Genomic DNA, 15347 nt, shown 5'->3' with positions numbered 1-15347 from the left:
ACACGCACAAAATGTACTATGACAGAGCCATAATCACAGATAAAACAATTTACCACAACAGACCAGACATCACACTCATTGACAAACACAATAAAATCACATACATTATAGACATATCTGTTCCAAACACTCACAATGTACAAAATACATGCACTGAAAAAATTAGCAAGTACACAGAACTCGCCCAGGAAATAAGACATCTGTGGAGGATGGATAGGATGCTTATTGTACAATATCTGTCGTTCTCTCCTGTACAGGTGTGACACCACACACACTACACGAAAGCCTGGGAACATTACAATTGAATAGAAATACATACATCATACTACAGAAGGCCACTATATTGAATACATATCATATTGTTAGGAAATTCCTGAATACAGACACACACTTAATTTTTATCTTGTTTTGAATTTACTACGTCTTGACTCTGGTACACAGCCATCGGTGTCAACCGAGTGTAACTCACAAAACTCAACATAATAATAATAATAATAAAAGGTTTATGGCATTACAAAATTCCATTAATAGTATCATATCATACGTTTTTGAGGGGAATAACATTTTGGTGTGCCGTGTTGAGTCATGTGGAAGTCATAGGTGTGCCGTGAGTAGAAAAAGGTTGCGGAACACTGGATTACAGAATGATTGTAAACATTCCAGAAAATTGATCAAAATGAAAACAGTTTGATTCTCAGCAATTCTCATCATTCTCAGCATAGGTGTTATATAACAATTACTATGGTTGTTGAAATATTGAATATAAATGTGGTTTGCTTGCAAAATCCGTGCGTGTGAAGTCGCAGGTAACAGCTAGTCTATATATATAAATGAGGATGTTTGTTTGCTATACACTCCTAGTTGTTTGACCAAGTGCTACAAAACTCAGCAGTTACATTTACATACTTCTTAGATAATGTCATACATCCCACCCCAAAATATTTATTGAATTTCTGTAAATCAATTCCTTTCTATCGACATTCAATTTTCTGATTTACACGTAGCACCATCTATTGGCCAAAAATTTAACAAAATAATAAACTAAATATAATTCTTACAAAAAAAGGATATAATTTTAAAAAGTATATACATTACATTCACTTAATTACTGTGACAGGAAGCATATAGGACTTGCCACTTGAACTTTTTCATTTCTGAATGATACTTCCTTAATAAGTGCCCTCCAAACTGTCAAATGGATAAAACCACGAACACCGGTAGTTAGTTTATCGTGGGTTTGCACATGGCCAATGGGCTGGCTGCATACAGTTTTCTTCATGTTAGTAACACCTAAATAGGGGCCAGCTTTACATAAAAGTCTTCCCAGGATGCATTTCCCTCAGCAGATTGCTCAAGTGTCACATTGCCATAACCAAATAAACCATCCTGTTGGTTATCTAGCTAACTGTTTGGGGGAAACTTTTGAATTGAAGTAATGTGACTTCTGTTCCAAACTGGAAGTTCATATATAGTCAATCTGGCCTTCCTGCCCTAAGCTTTCCATATTTGGTCTCAATTCTCATCTATCTAACTCCTTTCTCACAATTAAGGAAGGACAGACAATCAGAGGAAGGATAGTGGAAATTATAGTTCTACAGTTTTTTCAAATTGCAGTCCAATAATTTTTCTATAAACATGATAATTACACGTACATATCAGGCCAGTCCATAAGTTTGTGCGTATTTTTATCTACAAAAAAAGCAACAAAAAATTTTAATTAAATCTTATTTCAATCTATAATGTATTTGGTTAAGAAATATACTAGAAACTTCGACCAGAATTAATCCATTGAAGATTTATGTTATTTTTGTTTTAATTAATTAATTAATTTATTTATTTATTTATTCTTCCGTTATTTTTCTCTTGTAAAATTTTTGATTTAAATGATTTTTATGTTCTATTTATGGAACATTTGCGTTCCATTTTTTTGACCTGAAGATGGCCTATTAACTAGGCTGAAAACGTTTGTTTTTTCAAATTATATTTATTTCTCGGCAAAAAAGGTGTTTTGTTTCTTACTATAATGTATTCACCATTATTTTGTACAATTTCTTGCCATCTTGATGGTAGCTTTTTAATCCTATCTTCGTAAAATGATTTTGGTTTTGAATCAAAATATTCAGAAATAGCCTTTTTTACATTGTTCTCATCCTCAAAAGTTTTCCCTTTTAAAAAATTCTGCAAACTCCAAAAAAGATGATAATCACTGGGAGCAATATCTGGCAAATATGGTGGATGAGGTAAAATTTCCCTGTTGAAGCTTTTGAGTTTCTCTACAGTTATTTTTGCAGCATGTGGTCTGGCATTGTCATGTTGCAAGAGAACCTGCTTTCTGTTCACTAATGACGGTCAATTTTTTTTCATTTTTTCATTTAAACGCTCTAATTGATCACAATACATTTGAGCTGTAATTGTTTGATTAGGTTCTAACAGCTCAAAGTGAATTACACTTGACATATCCCACCAAACAGACAAAAGAATTTTTTTTGGATGCAACCCACCTTTTGCAGCCGGTTTTGGCTGCTTGTCGCGATCTGTCCATTGTCTTTTTCTCGTCACATTATTATAGAGGATCCATTTTTTGTCTCCAGTAACCAGCCGATCAAGAAAAGGTTCCAAAGTAATGCGGGATAAAAGAGACGTGCAAATGTTTACATGTTGTTGTCGGTTAGCTATTGACAGTTCATGTGGTATCCATTTTCCTAGCTTTGAAACTTTTCCGATTTGTTGTAGATGTCTATGAACAGTTCCATGGGATGAATTTAAACGTTCCGCAATTTCATCAACTGTTAAAGATGGTTCTGCTTCAACTAGTGCAGAGAGAGCATCATCATCAAAGTCAACGGGTCTTCCAGTACGAGCCTTATCCTCCACACTAAAATCATTATTTCTAAATCTTTCAAACCACTTCTGCGCAGTCCTTACACTAATTACAGTTTGATTATGAACAGTATTTAATTTTTTGGCTGCATTTGTAGCATTCTCATCACTTAAAAATAAAAAGTATAAAACATGTCTCTTATATTCATCTGTTACTTCCATTTTAATGAAAATAAACAACTGAAATGTTCCCAATTCTGAACAGTATTATATGAATGAGATCCAATTTAACACTTCAGTGTAAAAAGTATCACATTAGACTGGCATTTTTAACAGCAAAACAAGATTTTTCTCAAGGTCATAAAATACTCATGAACTTATGGACTGACCTGAAACTTCCCATGTAGTTTATACAATCTGTTGCAAAAATATACACTTTATCTACTTTATAAAGCTGAAAAAATGGATTCTTTTTTTCTGTCACTGTATATCAAAAATGGCCACTAGGGCACCCCTAGCTAATTATTTAAATTAACAATAAATTCAGGATATTATTATTTGATGTGATTTTTTGCATTTTTCACTACATTTTAGTAGGGTACGCCATGAGAAATTCAGTATATTATTATTTTTATTTATAATAGGAATTTATTATTTATACCACAGAATGACACTGCTTCTGCTAGAACGCCCACTAGGGGACATCCCAGGCTACTAGAATAGAAGGATTAGAAGCACAAAATAATCTAATAATCTTAATCTTTGTTGTTTTTTGCCCAGGCAATGCTGAGCTCATCTGCTGGTCATCACATAAAAGCAATTATTCTCTCATTTTTACAAGGTTTTTTTTTTTATTTAAATAAGTTTTATATGAAGTCTTTTGGACGTTAAGGTTAGCAACTTCAATCACAAGTGGGACCATTATAACCTGTCTAATATGGATCACTTTTCAAATTTTAACATAGATCAGTATTAATTATTAGTCATTGACCATCCTCTCTTCTGGGAGGAGGTCAATGACTACTTTTGATTGAATTACTTCAAACCGCTTCTGAAACATTCCCTTCCTCCTATTGGATGAAGTGGCATGGTGGCATTCGAATAGGAAAATTACATAATATGAGGTTACAACCTGAAAAAATATGTTTTAAGTGGTTTTTGAGAATGCTGAGTTTAAATATTTGATCTGTTTTTTGCAAAATTTGATTGGTTGGCAAATTACTGTTGATATTCGGCTGTTAATGGCACAATTTCTTGGAGTTTAACATTAAGAAAAAATATGACATCTTAAAAAATTTAAAATATCATATTTTCAATTGGTGTCTACTTGACCAATTTTGTACCATCCAAGTATCACGATAAATGTAATGATGATACATTAAAATAACCAAACTCTTTATATGGTTTTCATTTTAATGTTTGACATATTATAGTACTTGATTTATGTAATAAGAAAAGCTATTTTACATAAGGGTTTGTCATACCAAGTGACTAATCTAACAAATTTTAAAATTCCTAATTCCTCTACTACACACAATTTAAAAAAAATTTTAAAATGTGTTTGATTGGGCACTCGGTGTGATAAACTCTTATGTAAGATAACCTTTGTAATTATAAATCAAATCAGGGGCGGACTAAGGCCTAGGCAACCTAGGCACGTGCCTACGGCCCGTAATTTTTGGGGCCCCAAAAATTAGGTTTTTAATTTTTTAATTTTAAAAATAGGCCCAGAATTACAATGTTGCCTAGGGCCCGCTTTAGCCTTAGTCCGTCTCTGAATCAAATACTACAACATAATATAATAGAAGGGTTAGAAGTACAAAATAATCTAATAATCTTAATCTTTGCTGTTATTTTTTGCCCAAGCAATGCACCTGTTAGTTATATTTATTTCCATTATATCTTGTGATTTTGATCCGGTTAGGTAAAAATAATTTTTAAAACTATTTTTTCATTAAAATAATTACTAAGATTAATTATTCTCCTAAGAATTATTAATAATATATATTGTAAAAAATTGTAAATTGGTAAATACATAAATACTGTATATTCATTATTGGAAAAAACTGTAGACCAGGGGTTGCCAAAGTGGTTGATATAACATTATTGGGGAGATGGATGAAAAGACTAAAACTTACACATTTTGAACTGAATATTGCTAATCTTGCTAAGGATTATCAAGCTTATCCGTCTCATTAATTGTNCCTTACACTAATTACAGTTTGATTATGAACAGTATTTAATTTTTTGGCTGCATTTGTAGCATTCTCATCACTTAAAAATAAAAAGTATAAAACATGTCTCTTATATTCATCTGTTACTTCCATTTTAATGAAAATAAACAACTGAAATGTTCCCAATTCTGAACAGTATTATATGAATGAGATCCAATTTAACACTTCAGTGTAAAAAGTATCACATTAGACTGGCATTTTTAACAGCAAAACAAGATTTTTCTCAAGGTCATAAAATACTCATGAACTTATGGACTGACCTGAAACTTCCCATGTAGTTTATACAATCTGTTGCAAAAATATACACTTTATCTACTTTATAAAGCTGAAAAAAATGGATTCTTTTTTTCTGTCACTGTATATCAAAAATGGCCACTAGGGCACCCCTAGCTAATTATTTAAATTAACAATAAATTCAGGATATTATTATTTGATGTGATTTTTTGCATTTTTCACTACATTTTAGTAGGGTACGCCATGAGAAATTCAGTATATTATTATTTTTATTTATAATAGAAATTTATTATTTATACCACAGAATGACACTGCTTCTGCTAGAACGCCCACTAGGGGACATCCCAGGCTACTAGAATAGAAGGATTAGAAGCACAAAATAATCTAATAATCTTAATCTTTGTTGTTTTTTGCCCAGGCAATGCTGAGCTCATCTGCTGGTCATCACATAAAAGCAATTATTCTCTCATTTTTACAAGGTTTTTTTTTTTATTTAAATAAGTTTTATATGAAGTCTTTTGGACGTTAAGGTTAGCAACTTCAATCACAAGTGGGACCATTATAACCTGTCTAATATGGATCACTTTTCAAATTTTAACATAGATCAGTATTAATTATTAGTCATTGACCATCCTCTCTTCTGGGAGGAGGTCAATGACTACTTTTGATTGAATTACTTCAAACCGCTTCTGAAACATTCCCTTCCTCCTATTGGATGAAGTGGCATGGTGGCATTCGAATAGGAAAATTACATAATATGAGGTTACAACCTGAAAAAATATGTTTTAAGTGGTTTTTGAGAATGCTGAGTTTAAATATTTGATCTGTTTTTTGCAAAATTTGATTGGTTGGCAAATTACTGTTGATATTCGGCTGTTAATGGCACAATTTCTTGGAGTTTAACATTAAGAAAAAATATGACATCTTAAAAAATTTAAAATATCATATTTTCAATTGGTGTCTACTTGACCAATTTTGTACCATCCAAGTATCACGATAAATGTAATGATGATACATTAAAATAACCAAACTCTTTATATGGTTTTCATTTTAATGTTTGACATATTATAGTACTTGATTTATGTAATAAGAAAAGCTATTTTACATAAGGGTTTGTCATACCAAGTGACTAATCTAACAAATTTTAAAATTCCTAATTCCTCTACTACACACAATTTAAAAAAAATTTTAAAATGTGTTTGATTGGGCACTCGGTGTGATAAACTCTTATGTAAGATAACCTTTGTAATTATAAATCAAATCAGGGGCGGACTAAGGCCTAGGCAACCTAGGCACGTGCCTACGGCCCGTAATTTTTGGGGCCCCAAAAATTAGGTTTTTAATTTTTTAATTTTAAAAATAGGCCCAGAATTACAATGTTGCCTAGGGCCCGCTTTGGCCTTAGTCCGTCTCTGAATCAAATACTACAACATAATATAATAGAAGGGTTAGAAGTACAAAATAATCTAATAATCTTAATCTTTGCTGTTATTTTTTGCCCAAGCAATGCACCTGTTAGTTATATTTATTTCTATTATATCTTGTGATTTTGATCCGGTTAGGTAAAAATAATTTTTAAAACTATTTTTTCATTAAAATAATTACTAAGATTAATTATTCTCCTAAGAATTATTAATAATATATATTGTAAAAAATTGTAAATTGGTAAATACATAAATACTGTATATTCATTATTGGAAAAAACTGTAGACCAGGGGTTGCCAAAGTGGTTGATATAACATTATTGGGGAGATGGATGAAAAGACTAAAACTTACACATTTTGAACTGAATATTGCTAATCTTGCTAAGGATTATCAAGCTTATCCGTCTCATTAATTGTCAGTTACAAAAATTATTATTAACTTATGTACAATAAATGTAAAAAATGTAAAACTAAAAGATATATATTAAAATAATAAGAGCTTTTTTTTGCTTGTAACACAAACTTTTTGGTGGGGGTCGATGTGAGGTTTCAAAAAGTTGTAGGGGGTCGATGATCAAAAGAGTATGGCAGCCCATGATGTAGACCTGTAAATTCTATCTATCATCCATCTGTCTGTGCTTCCTTAATTTTGACAATGGAGTTAGATAAGATGAAAGCAGAGACTGGAAGTCATGTTATTTCAATTCAAAAATTTTCCCCTGAAAGGAGTTAGATTGATGACTGGCATGACTCTACTGCTAACAGGAAAAGTATGCTGTACAAGGGCAAGACATTACTAATTTGAGATGAAGGTCATACTGTATTCACTCGCGTATAAGACGATCTCACATATAGTACAAGGTGTGTCTTTAGAGATCAAAATAAAAAAAATTAGATTTATTAATACAATTCTAATTTTATTTCATTTAATCAGAAATAAAATATTATCAAATACGTGATGAAAACCAAAACAGTATAATGTGCATGACTGGAAAAGTTTATTTTTAATGATTCAGAATGTGCTAATATTCATTAAAAATAACAACTTCACTAATATGAATTAACTATATTTATAATCATTGCCAAGTGACCTGTATTTCATTAATGATTTTATAAATAACGAGGAACTATTTTCTGCGGACGAATGAGATGCAACACGCTTTTTAATTGATAGACATAGAATTAAACCAATAAACAAAGGGGGCATGTCTTAATTTGTATACAGTCAGTGCCAATTTATGATAAATAGACTGTAGATCTATAATGGCGGCATAAACTATACACAGTTCACAGAAATTATTGCAAAAATGCAAAGAATCCTTCACTTGCGCATATAGGATGACCTAGGTTTTTGAAGCAGTGAAAAATGAATAAAAACCTCATCTTATATGTGAGTAAATATGGTATATTTTAATTAAATAAATTAAAAATGTGATTAAAAATTGCAGCCTGGCATTGTGACAATGTCACAATAAATAACTACTCATTCATTTATATTATTAAATATGTTTATTTTAATAATATAAATAAAATTCAAGTCAAGTCAATAACATTCCATGAATATAGAAATTGATTTTGTGAAATGAAACAAACTCTACAAAGGAGCTCTAGTTTAGATATACTGCATGTGATGATTTTTATATATTGTACTGATATGTTAATGCAAATTAAATTATCTTTTAATTGATATTTGTATTAATTATTATTGTGGCAACTGCTTATCACATCATCATCATTAAGGTTCTCACAATATAGAAAATTGTTGAAAAACCTGCTTAGATATATGCTTTATGGCTATAACTGTACATCAATTTCAAAATACTTACTGAATTATACAATTCCTCCAATCGAGAAATGGTCAAAAAGTTTTGGCTATAACTGTATATCAATTTCAAAATACTTACTGAATTATACAATTCCTCCAATCGAGAAATGGTCAAAAAGTTTTGCATGCTTACTCCATTTTCTAACAAAACTTTAACAAAATCAACTCTCCCTAATATCAAAGCATTCATCATAGCTTGATTCAGAGAACCTGCCTTTAAAAATAAACAATTTTTAATAACTTATATTGAATCTTTAGTTGAGTTTAATTAAAATAGTATTTTTAATTTTATTTATAAACTGAAAACTTACAGGCCATTCTTGACCATAAATAAAAATTTCTTTTCTGGCTATATCAACTCTATTCCAAGTTAAGGCTAATTGAAGTTGATCTGGTGCTGGTAAGTGTTGACCTAATTTTTCAATACAAAATATTATAAGCAATTTAATTTTTTACATCATAAATAATTTTAAATTCTTTTCAATATTATTTGTAATTGCAACTTAGCACATTCACTGTAATTTGCTTAATAGATACTTTATTTCACAAAACGACTTCTAATAACTTAACACTGCGTTGAGTAATAACAATCCAACATTGGGGGCACCTGCATCAACTTTAAAGACAGAGAAATGATCGCGCAGGTGTGGAGGTACTTGTTTGAAGAATTCAAACTGGAACAAGCAGAGGAGTGAAACATGATACATGCAATTATTTACATCTCGGGTGTCATTGTTCCAACGGTCAAGGGGAGACATCATTTAGTCACCACCTGAAGCAGACCTTGATGGAAATCGAAAACGTTCATGAAGTTTGTTACGGAGACAACACTGTTATAAAAAGGTTTCGTGGATTCTCATACTTATACATTTAATTCTATTTAGATCTTTTTTATTTTTTAAGTTATTATTGTTTCTATGGTTTATTATAATTTTTGAGACAAGACAGTCTTTGAGTTCTGTGTACATACAATAGATTTCTAATGTTTAGAGCTGCTAATGCAGATATACAGTCGACCCCCCTATAATTACGATTCCTATAAAACTACGAAAAAATTGTGACCGGTATCCGTAAAAAACAGTAAAAACCCCCTATAATTACCTCAAACGTCATCGGGCAGCCGAACTACTTTCCCGCCGTCCGTAGCGCCACGCTACGGAGAGATTTCTATCGTCTGGACAGTATTATATAAATTATATATAAATTAGGTACTGTACATATAATTATATATTAATTATATATAAATTAGGTACTGTATATATAATTATATATTAACTTAATTTATTGTAACTTTGTTATAATTATACAGTATATATATTTTCCGCCGCGTAGCGCCACGCTACGGAGAGTTTAGGCTAACTATCGTCTGTACAGTATGTAAATTAGGTACCGTAAGTCTAATACAGTACTGTAATTTTATACATTTCTTGTGAAAGAAACATTTCTTATTCAACGGCGATTAAAATTATTTATATTAATGATGTCTCCGAAGTTCAAGGAACTATTCGCAGAAAAATAAGTTATTAGAAATCGGCCGCGGTTTGCTGAGCTGTTCCGCGACGAAAACAAGCTTGAGCAATGGCGATGTCGAATGGTGCACACTCGGTAAGTAATCCTACAATTTTTTGTTTATAGCGTAGTTTATACGGATTATTTCCAAAAAAAATATACGTATTTTGGAAATGTTGAGTCGGATTAGTCTAGAATCGATTAATTTTATGGAAGAAAACCTTTCAATCAGCCGTAGTCCGTAAACTTGACACGTGTCGGGCTGTTATTGGAAGGACTCGTAAGAAATTGGATTCCTAAAGAATGGAACGTATCTATATCTTATAGGGGGGTCGACTGTACTTGCAATATTTTAAAAAAAATATAAGTAGATAATGTATAAAGTCAACTAAAATATTATAATATGAAATTAATACTGAACAATAGATATATAGAACATTTTATTAAAGAATGAATCTTATAAGAACTAAAACATGTCAGAAAAAATTATATCAGTTTATGATAAGAAATTTCCAAAAATGGATATGGGTATATCTAATTGTGCCATACCAAGTTTGACTAATCAGAAGGAGCACTGAAAATATTATAGGATTGGATCTGGAGTTGACTGATGATGGCTTATACAAAGTTTGGATAAAAAACAGAAAAATCTCTTCTCTTTTCTCAAGAAACTATATCCAAGAATATCCTAAGAACTTTTTAAAAATGGAAGACATCCTTGACAAAGAGTACTCAACTAAGGTCAACAATCATAATTCCACTTGTAGTGGGCAAGGATTTGTCAAGTGTCAATTTGCATGAAAAAGTGCACAACAAATACGTACAAATGTGAAAACACACGTTTGTGTGTTTCTGGATGCCATAATTCAAACTCTTGTGCTAATAAGTAAGTCTTAGAATAAGATAGTTTTTTAGTAATATACTGAATTTTTGTTTCCTTTTACTGATATAATTCAATTCTTATAAGTAAGGTTCATTTTCCAATAGAGTGTTGTACAAAACACTCTTATATTTTTATCTCATACCTATTCAGCCTAATAAAGTAAGCAACATCCAAACAAAAATATCAAATTCATACATCATCTTGACCTCCTTAGGTAATCTTAAGTTTACCGAACTTGTTTTCAGATAAAGTTTGAAAAAAAAAACTCAATTTCAGACAATGGATAAAATACTGTTGGAAATCTAAACTTTGTGTAGGTAATCCTAGGATTGCTGATCCTTCAGACTTTGCCCTGGTAACATAACATATATATATAAGGTATCCCAATAAGTTCCAAGAAGGATTTCTTTTTACAAAAATAAGCTGCTTAGGAAATATAATGGTAAGTGCCATCACCATGTATTCTATTGTGTGATACTTGGCCACTATTGCCACTTTGTGTAGCACTACAATATAAACGAGGTATAATTTGTCAATTTACTCAATTGATGGCAAGGGAAGACTTGGCAGTAAATGCCAGTGGTTTTTTGTAGCAGAAACATAATGATAAGTGACACATAAATTAGCTGCCACCAAGAAGTATCCACTTGCACATCCCGTGATTTACAAGAAGTTGATGTTTTCAGTGATCTGGACAACAACAAGTGTCCAGAATACATTCTTCATGGCTCTAATGACTCAGAGTTATCTGAATTGGCATTTCTATAACACTTTCCATATTTCACAAAGATAATGGTAAGTGCATGTACAGTATATACCATTTTGTTCCCAAAGTACCAGCATTTGCAGGTTATAGGCCTAGTTAATTTATTTATTTAACTATATTTGGCTTAGAGGTGTGTGTAATAATGATACTATTACAAGTTATTTTATAACTTAATTATACAGGTAACCAGGGACAGAGAAACAATAAGTAATAAGAGTCCTGCTACTGGAAACAAAAACAATATTGAAGATGCAGAAGAAGCAAAGAGGCCTTCTTGTAAAAGACTCAGACATTCTACACAATGTAAAATAAGACAGGTGCAAGATATACAGTCTAAGACAGTGGTCTGACATCATTAAAAATCAGCAAAGAAGAATCCATTTATTCTATATTATATGAATAGGGAGTATTTCTTCCAAATACATCACCTAAAAGAAGCATATTTCTTTAGGAAAAAGGCTATTGATGACCTAATGGTGAACCTAAGGGTGCATGTTGGTTAAATGTCACTTCAGAAAGTTCATCATAGTTATTCATCAATCAGACATTCTGTAATGATATCTGACATGAAGTGAATCTCAGAAAACATGGGAGGCAAAGTCCAATTCCTCTTCATCAGCTAAAATATGATGGACCAAAGCCAGTTGACAGAAACAAAGTTTCTGATGCCTTTCTCTTCTGGAATATATTCCTCATACATTCCACAGGTTCTTTATATAACTTAAACCAATACATTTACATGAGGAACTTGTGTTTGTTTATTCAACAATGATGGTATCTTACAATGATAATGCTTGCATTTCTGTAATATAATGGTATCCACTACACTCCTTCAATTTTTGTAAGATATTTCAGGTGTGATCTTTTGCTTATTGTTCCAATTATGTCATTATGAAACTAAATTGACTGTAAAATACTTTCAGAAAAAGTTTGATGGTGGAATAAAATTATTCAGATTTAAGGTTCAATCACAATTTATTTTTGCAATATACACTTACATTTTCCTTTTCTTGAAACTGAAAACTGAGTTGAAGGAAAAACTTTTGAAAATGTAGAAGCTATACAAAAAAATGTGACAAGGACTCTCTGAATCTCATTCAAAAAACACAATTTTTTGGTGAAATGACTTTGTTGACTAACAGAGACAAGATGACCCCATAGCTTTGCCTCTGACAGTAGTATTATAGTATATTGTATATATAAAGTATATGTTAAAATAAATTTATTATGTTAAATAACCTTTCAGAAGAGCAGTGAGAACAGCTTCATCCAGTTCTTGACAGGGACCTTCTCCCATACGAAAAACTGTTATCTAATAATAAATAAATTGAAAAGGTAAAAGATTATTATTTAAAATTTAAATATTTAAAAAAATATTTTTAAAAATTAAATTACCAAATCTTTATGTTGAACACATTGTACAAGTTCTATGTGGAGTTGTTCAGCTTGCTCACGAGATAGTTTAAATGTTTTCTCAATAGTAGCAAGTAATTGTTCCCGTACACTTTCCAACACAGCATTACTAAAACATTTATATTGTTATTAGAACATAATGATTTATTTTTCATAGTTAAATTTAATTTATTAATATATTATTCAAATATACATTAGTATGAAATCAAGAAATTATAACAAAATTATACAAAATTCACTTTTGAACAAAAAATGAATTATGAATATATATGTAACCTTTTGAAAAAACAAAGTTTATATGAGGAGCATTCAGAAAGTAAAGAATGTTTGGTTATAAAAAAGGAAAAAAACAGTAATGATAGGAAAAAAGTTTTATTAAGTAATTAGTACAAGACCAATTACTTTTCTACATAGTCACCATTTCAATTATAGTACTTGTTGTAGCACAACACTAGTTTTTAGATTCCTTTATGTTAGTCTTCCACTGTCAGTTCTTTCAGCCAGTTAGTGACAACTTCTTTCACCTCTCATCTATTCAAAAAGGTTCCAAATACACCCAAAAACTCTTTCAGCTTGGGAAAGAGGTGAAAGTCACTGGGGCCAAGTCAGGACTGTATGGTGGATGATAGAAAATGTTCCAGCCAAATTTCTGAAGCACAGCTTGAGTGACTTGCTTCATTCATAATGTGATCACCATACACTTCTGTAATTTGTTTATGAATTTCTACAGGACAAACTTTCTTTGCATTTAGAAAATGAATAACACTACAATTTGCCTTTGGCAGGACTTTTGATTTTTGTACACATTTTAACCGTTGAGAAAACAGTAATAATAAGCTTGCTATTATCAAAATGCTACACATGCTAAGCTAACATATCAGAGAACAAATTTAACTTGAATCGGTGGAGGTAATTTAAAGTAGAATATTTCAAAGACAAGAGATTCTGTTAAACATATAACTGCTAAAGGTTGGAAGTAGGTAAATATTGTCAAAACCCTCAATATTTCACAATCATCAGTGTCAAAGCTTATGCAAACAACAGAGGAAAATAATGAAAAAAATTCAGGCTGCAAAGTGAAAAACTTCAGAAAGGCATTGGCAAAAATTACAGTTTAAAACAGGCTGATGTCAATTGTAAGTTATGCAAAGTGTGAAACAATGCACAAGCTAATATCTCATAGCATTGATCAGTGGTCTCCAAAGTGGGGTTCACATACCCCAAGGGAAATGCAAAGTGATACTTGGGGGTACGCCAAGTTTCCCTTCAAAATACTGTATGTGTGTCCTGTCTGCAGTGCCTTGTCTAATCTTACAGTCATCGTCTCGAAGAAGTAGGCTCATGATCACTTGTGATCATATAAGGAAAAATTTCAAATTGGGGGTAGTGGGAAATTTAGCAGGCATTATATTATATTATAGGGGTACAACTTATAATTATTTTTCTCTTAGGGGTATGTGATCAAAAAAGTTTGGAGTTCACTGGCATAGATTATGGGAATTGGGATTCCAATCTCACATTCCAGCCATTAAACCACAATTCAATTCTGTAAGCAAAAAAGATGGCCACAATGCTGTGAGCAGAGAACACCGGAAAGTTGAAAGTTGGTTCAACCAGGGCTACTTTTCAGCTGGAATGAACTACACAATCAGATAGCATGAAAAAATATTGGTAGCTGGTAAATGGTACCGGCAGTTGTTGTTTAGTAAAAACAATATTGCACATTCAGTTACCATACAGTATATGCATAGTGGCAGTCATTTTTTTTAGAAATCAAAGTTGGATGAATCAAAGTTTGTTATCTCCTTTGGTGACATGGACCTCATGTATGATGAAGAAAGCATGAAACCTATAGTTCCACCTGTTGCAAGTAAAGTTTAAAATTTTCACAAAGTATCATGGTGTGGGGTGCGTACGTGCTGAAGAGTAGGGGAATTATGCATAGTCAATATCACTGTGAATTATCAAGTGTATGAAGAAATTGTCAAAATGTTCATGATACTATCATCAGAAAACTTTGTTGGAAGTGACAAATTTGTTTTTAAATACAATCTTACTCAATCACACAAATCAACATCAACCATTGCTTAGGTTAATAATAATAAAAATTCAAGTTTTACTCTGGTCTGCAAATTCCCAGATGCAAATCCCATAGAGAATTTCTATAATATTGCAAAGAAAGAAACTGAATGAACTGAAACCCCAGACATTGCAGGACCTAAAAAACAGGCTTGGAGCC

General features: G+C 31.5%; 1 protein-coding gene across 1 annotated transcript in view; it reads right to left on the bottom strand.

The window, feature by feature from the left end:
- The window catches only part of LOC111636275 (transient receptor potential cation channel trpm-like), a 53989-nt gene that overhangs the window by 31922 nt on the left and 6720 nt on the right, over nt 1-15347 (bottom strand). Inside the window, exons 7-10 of the mRNA XM_023381484.1 lie at nt 13091-13217; nt 12935-13007; nt 8849-8949; nt 8494-8751 (exon numbers count right to left, since the gene is read on the bottom strand). Coding sequence (XP_023237252.1) covers nt 8494-8751; nt 8849-8949; nt 12935-13007; nt 13091-13217 — 559 coding nt within the window. The remainder of the gene's footprint in view (nt 1-8493; nt 8752-8848; nt 8950-12934; nt 13008-13090; nt 13218-15347) is intronic.

Source organism: Centruroides sculpturatus, unplaced genomic scaffold, assembly GCF_000671375.1.
Source record: "Centruroides sculpturatus isolate CEXI.00-Female unplaced genomic scaffold, Cexi_2.0 scaffold158, whole genome shotgun sequence".
NCBI classification, from domain to species: domain Eukaryota; kingdom Metazoa; phylum Arthropoda; class Arachnida; order Scorpiones; family Buthidae; genus Centruroides; species Centruroides sculpturatus.
The sequence above is the reverse complement of the archived record's forward strand: the minus strand, read 5'-3'. Positions and strand labels throughout refer to the sequence as shown.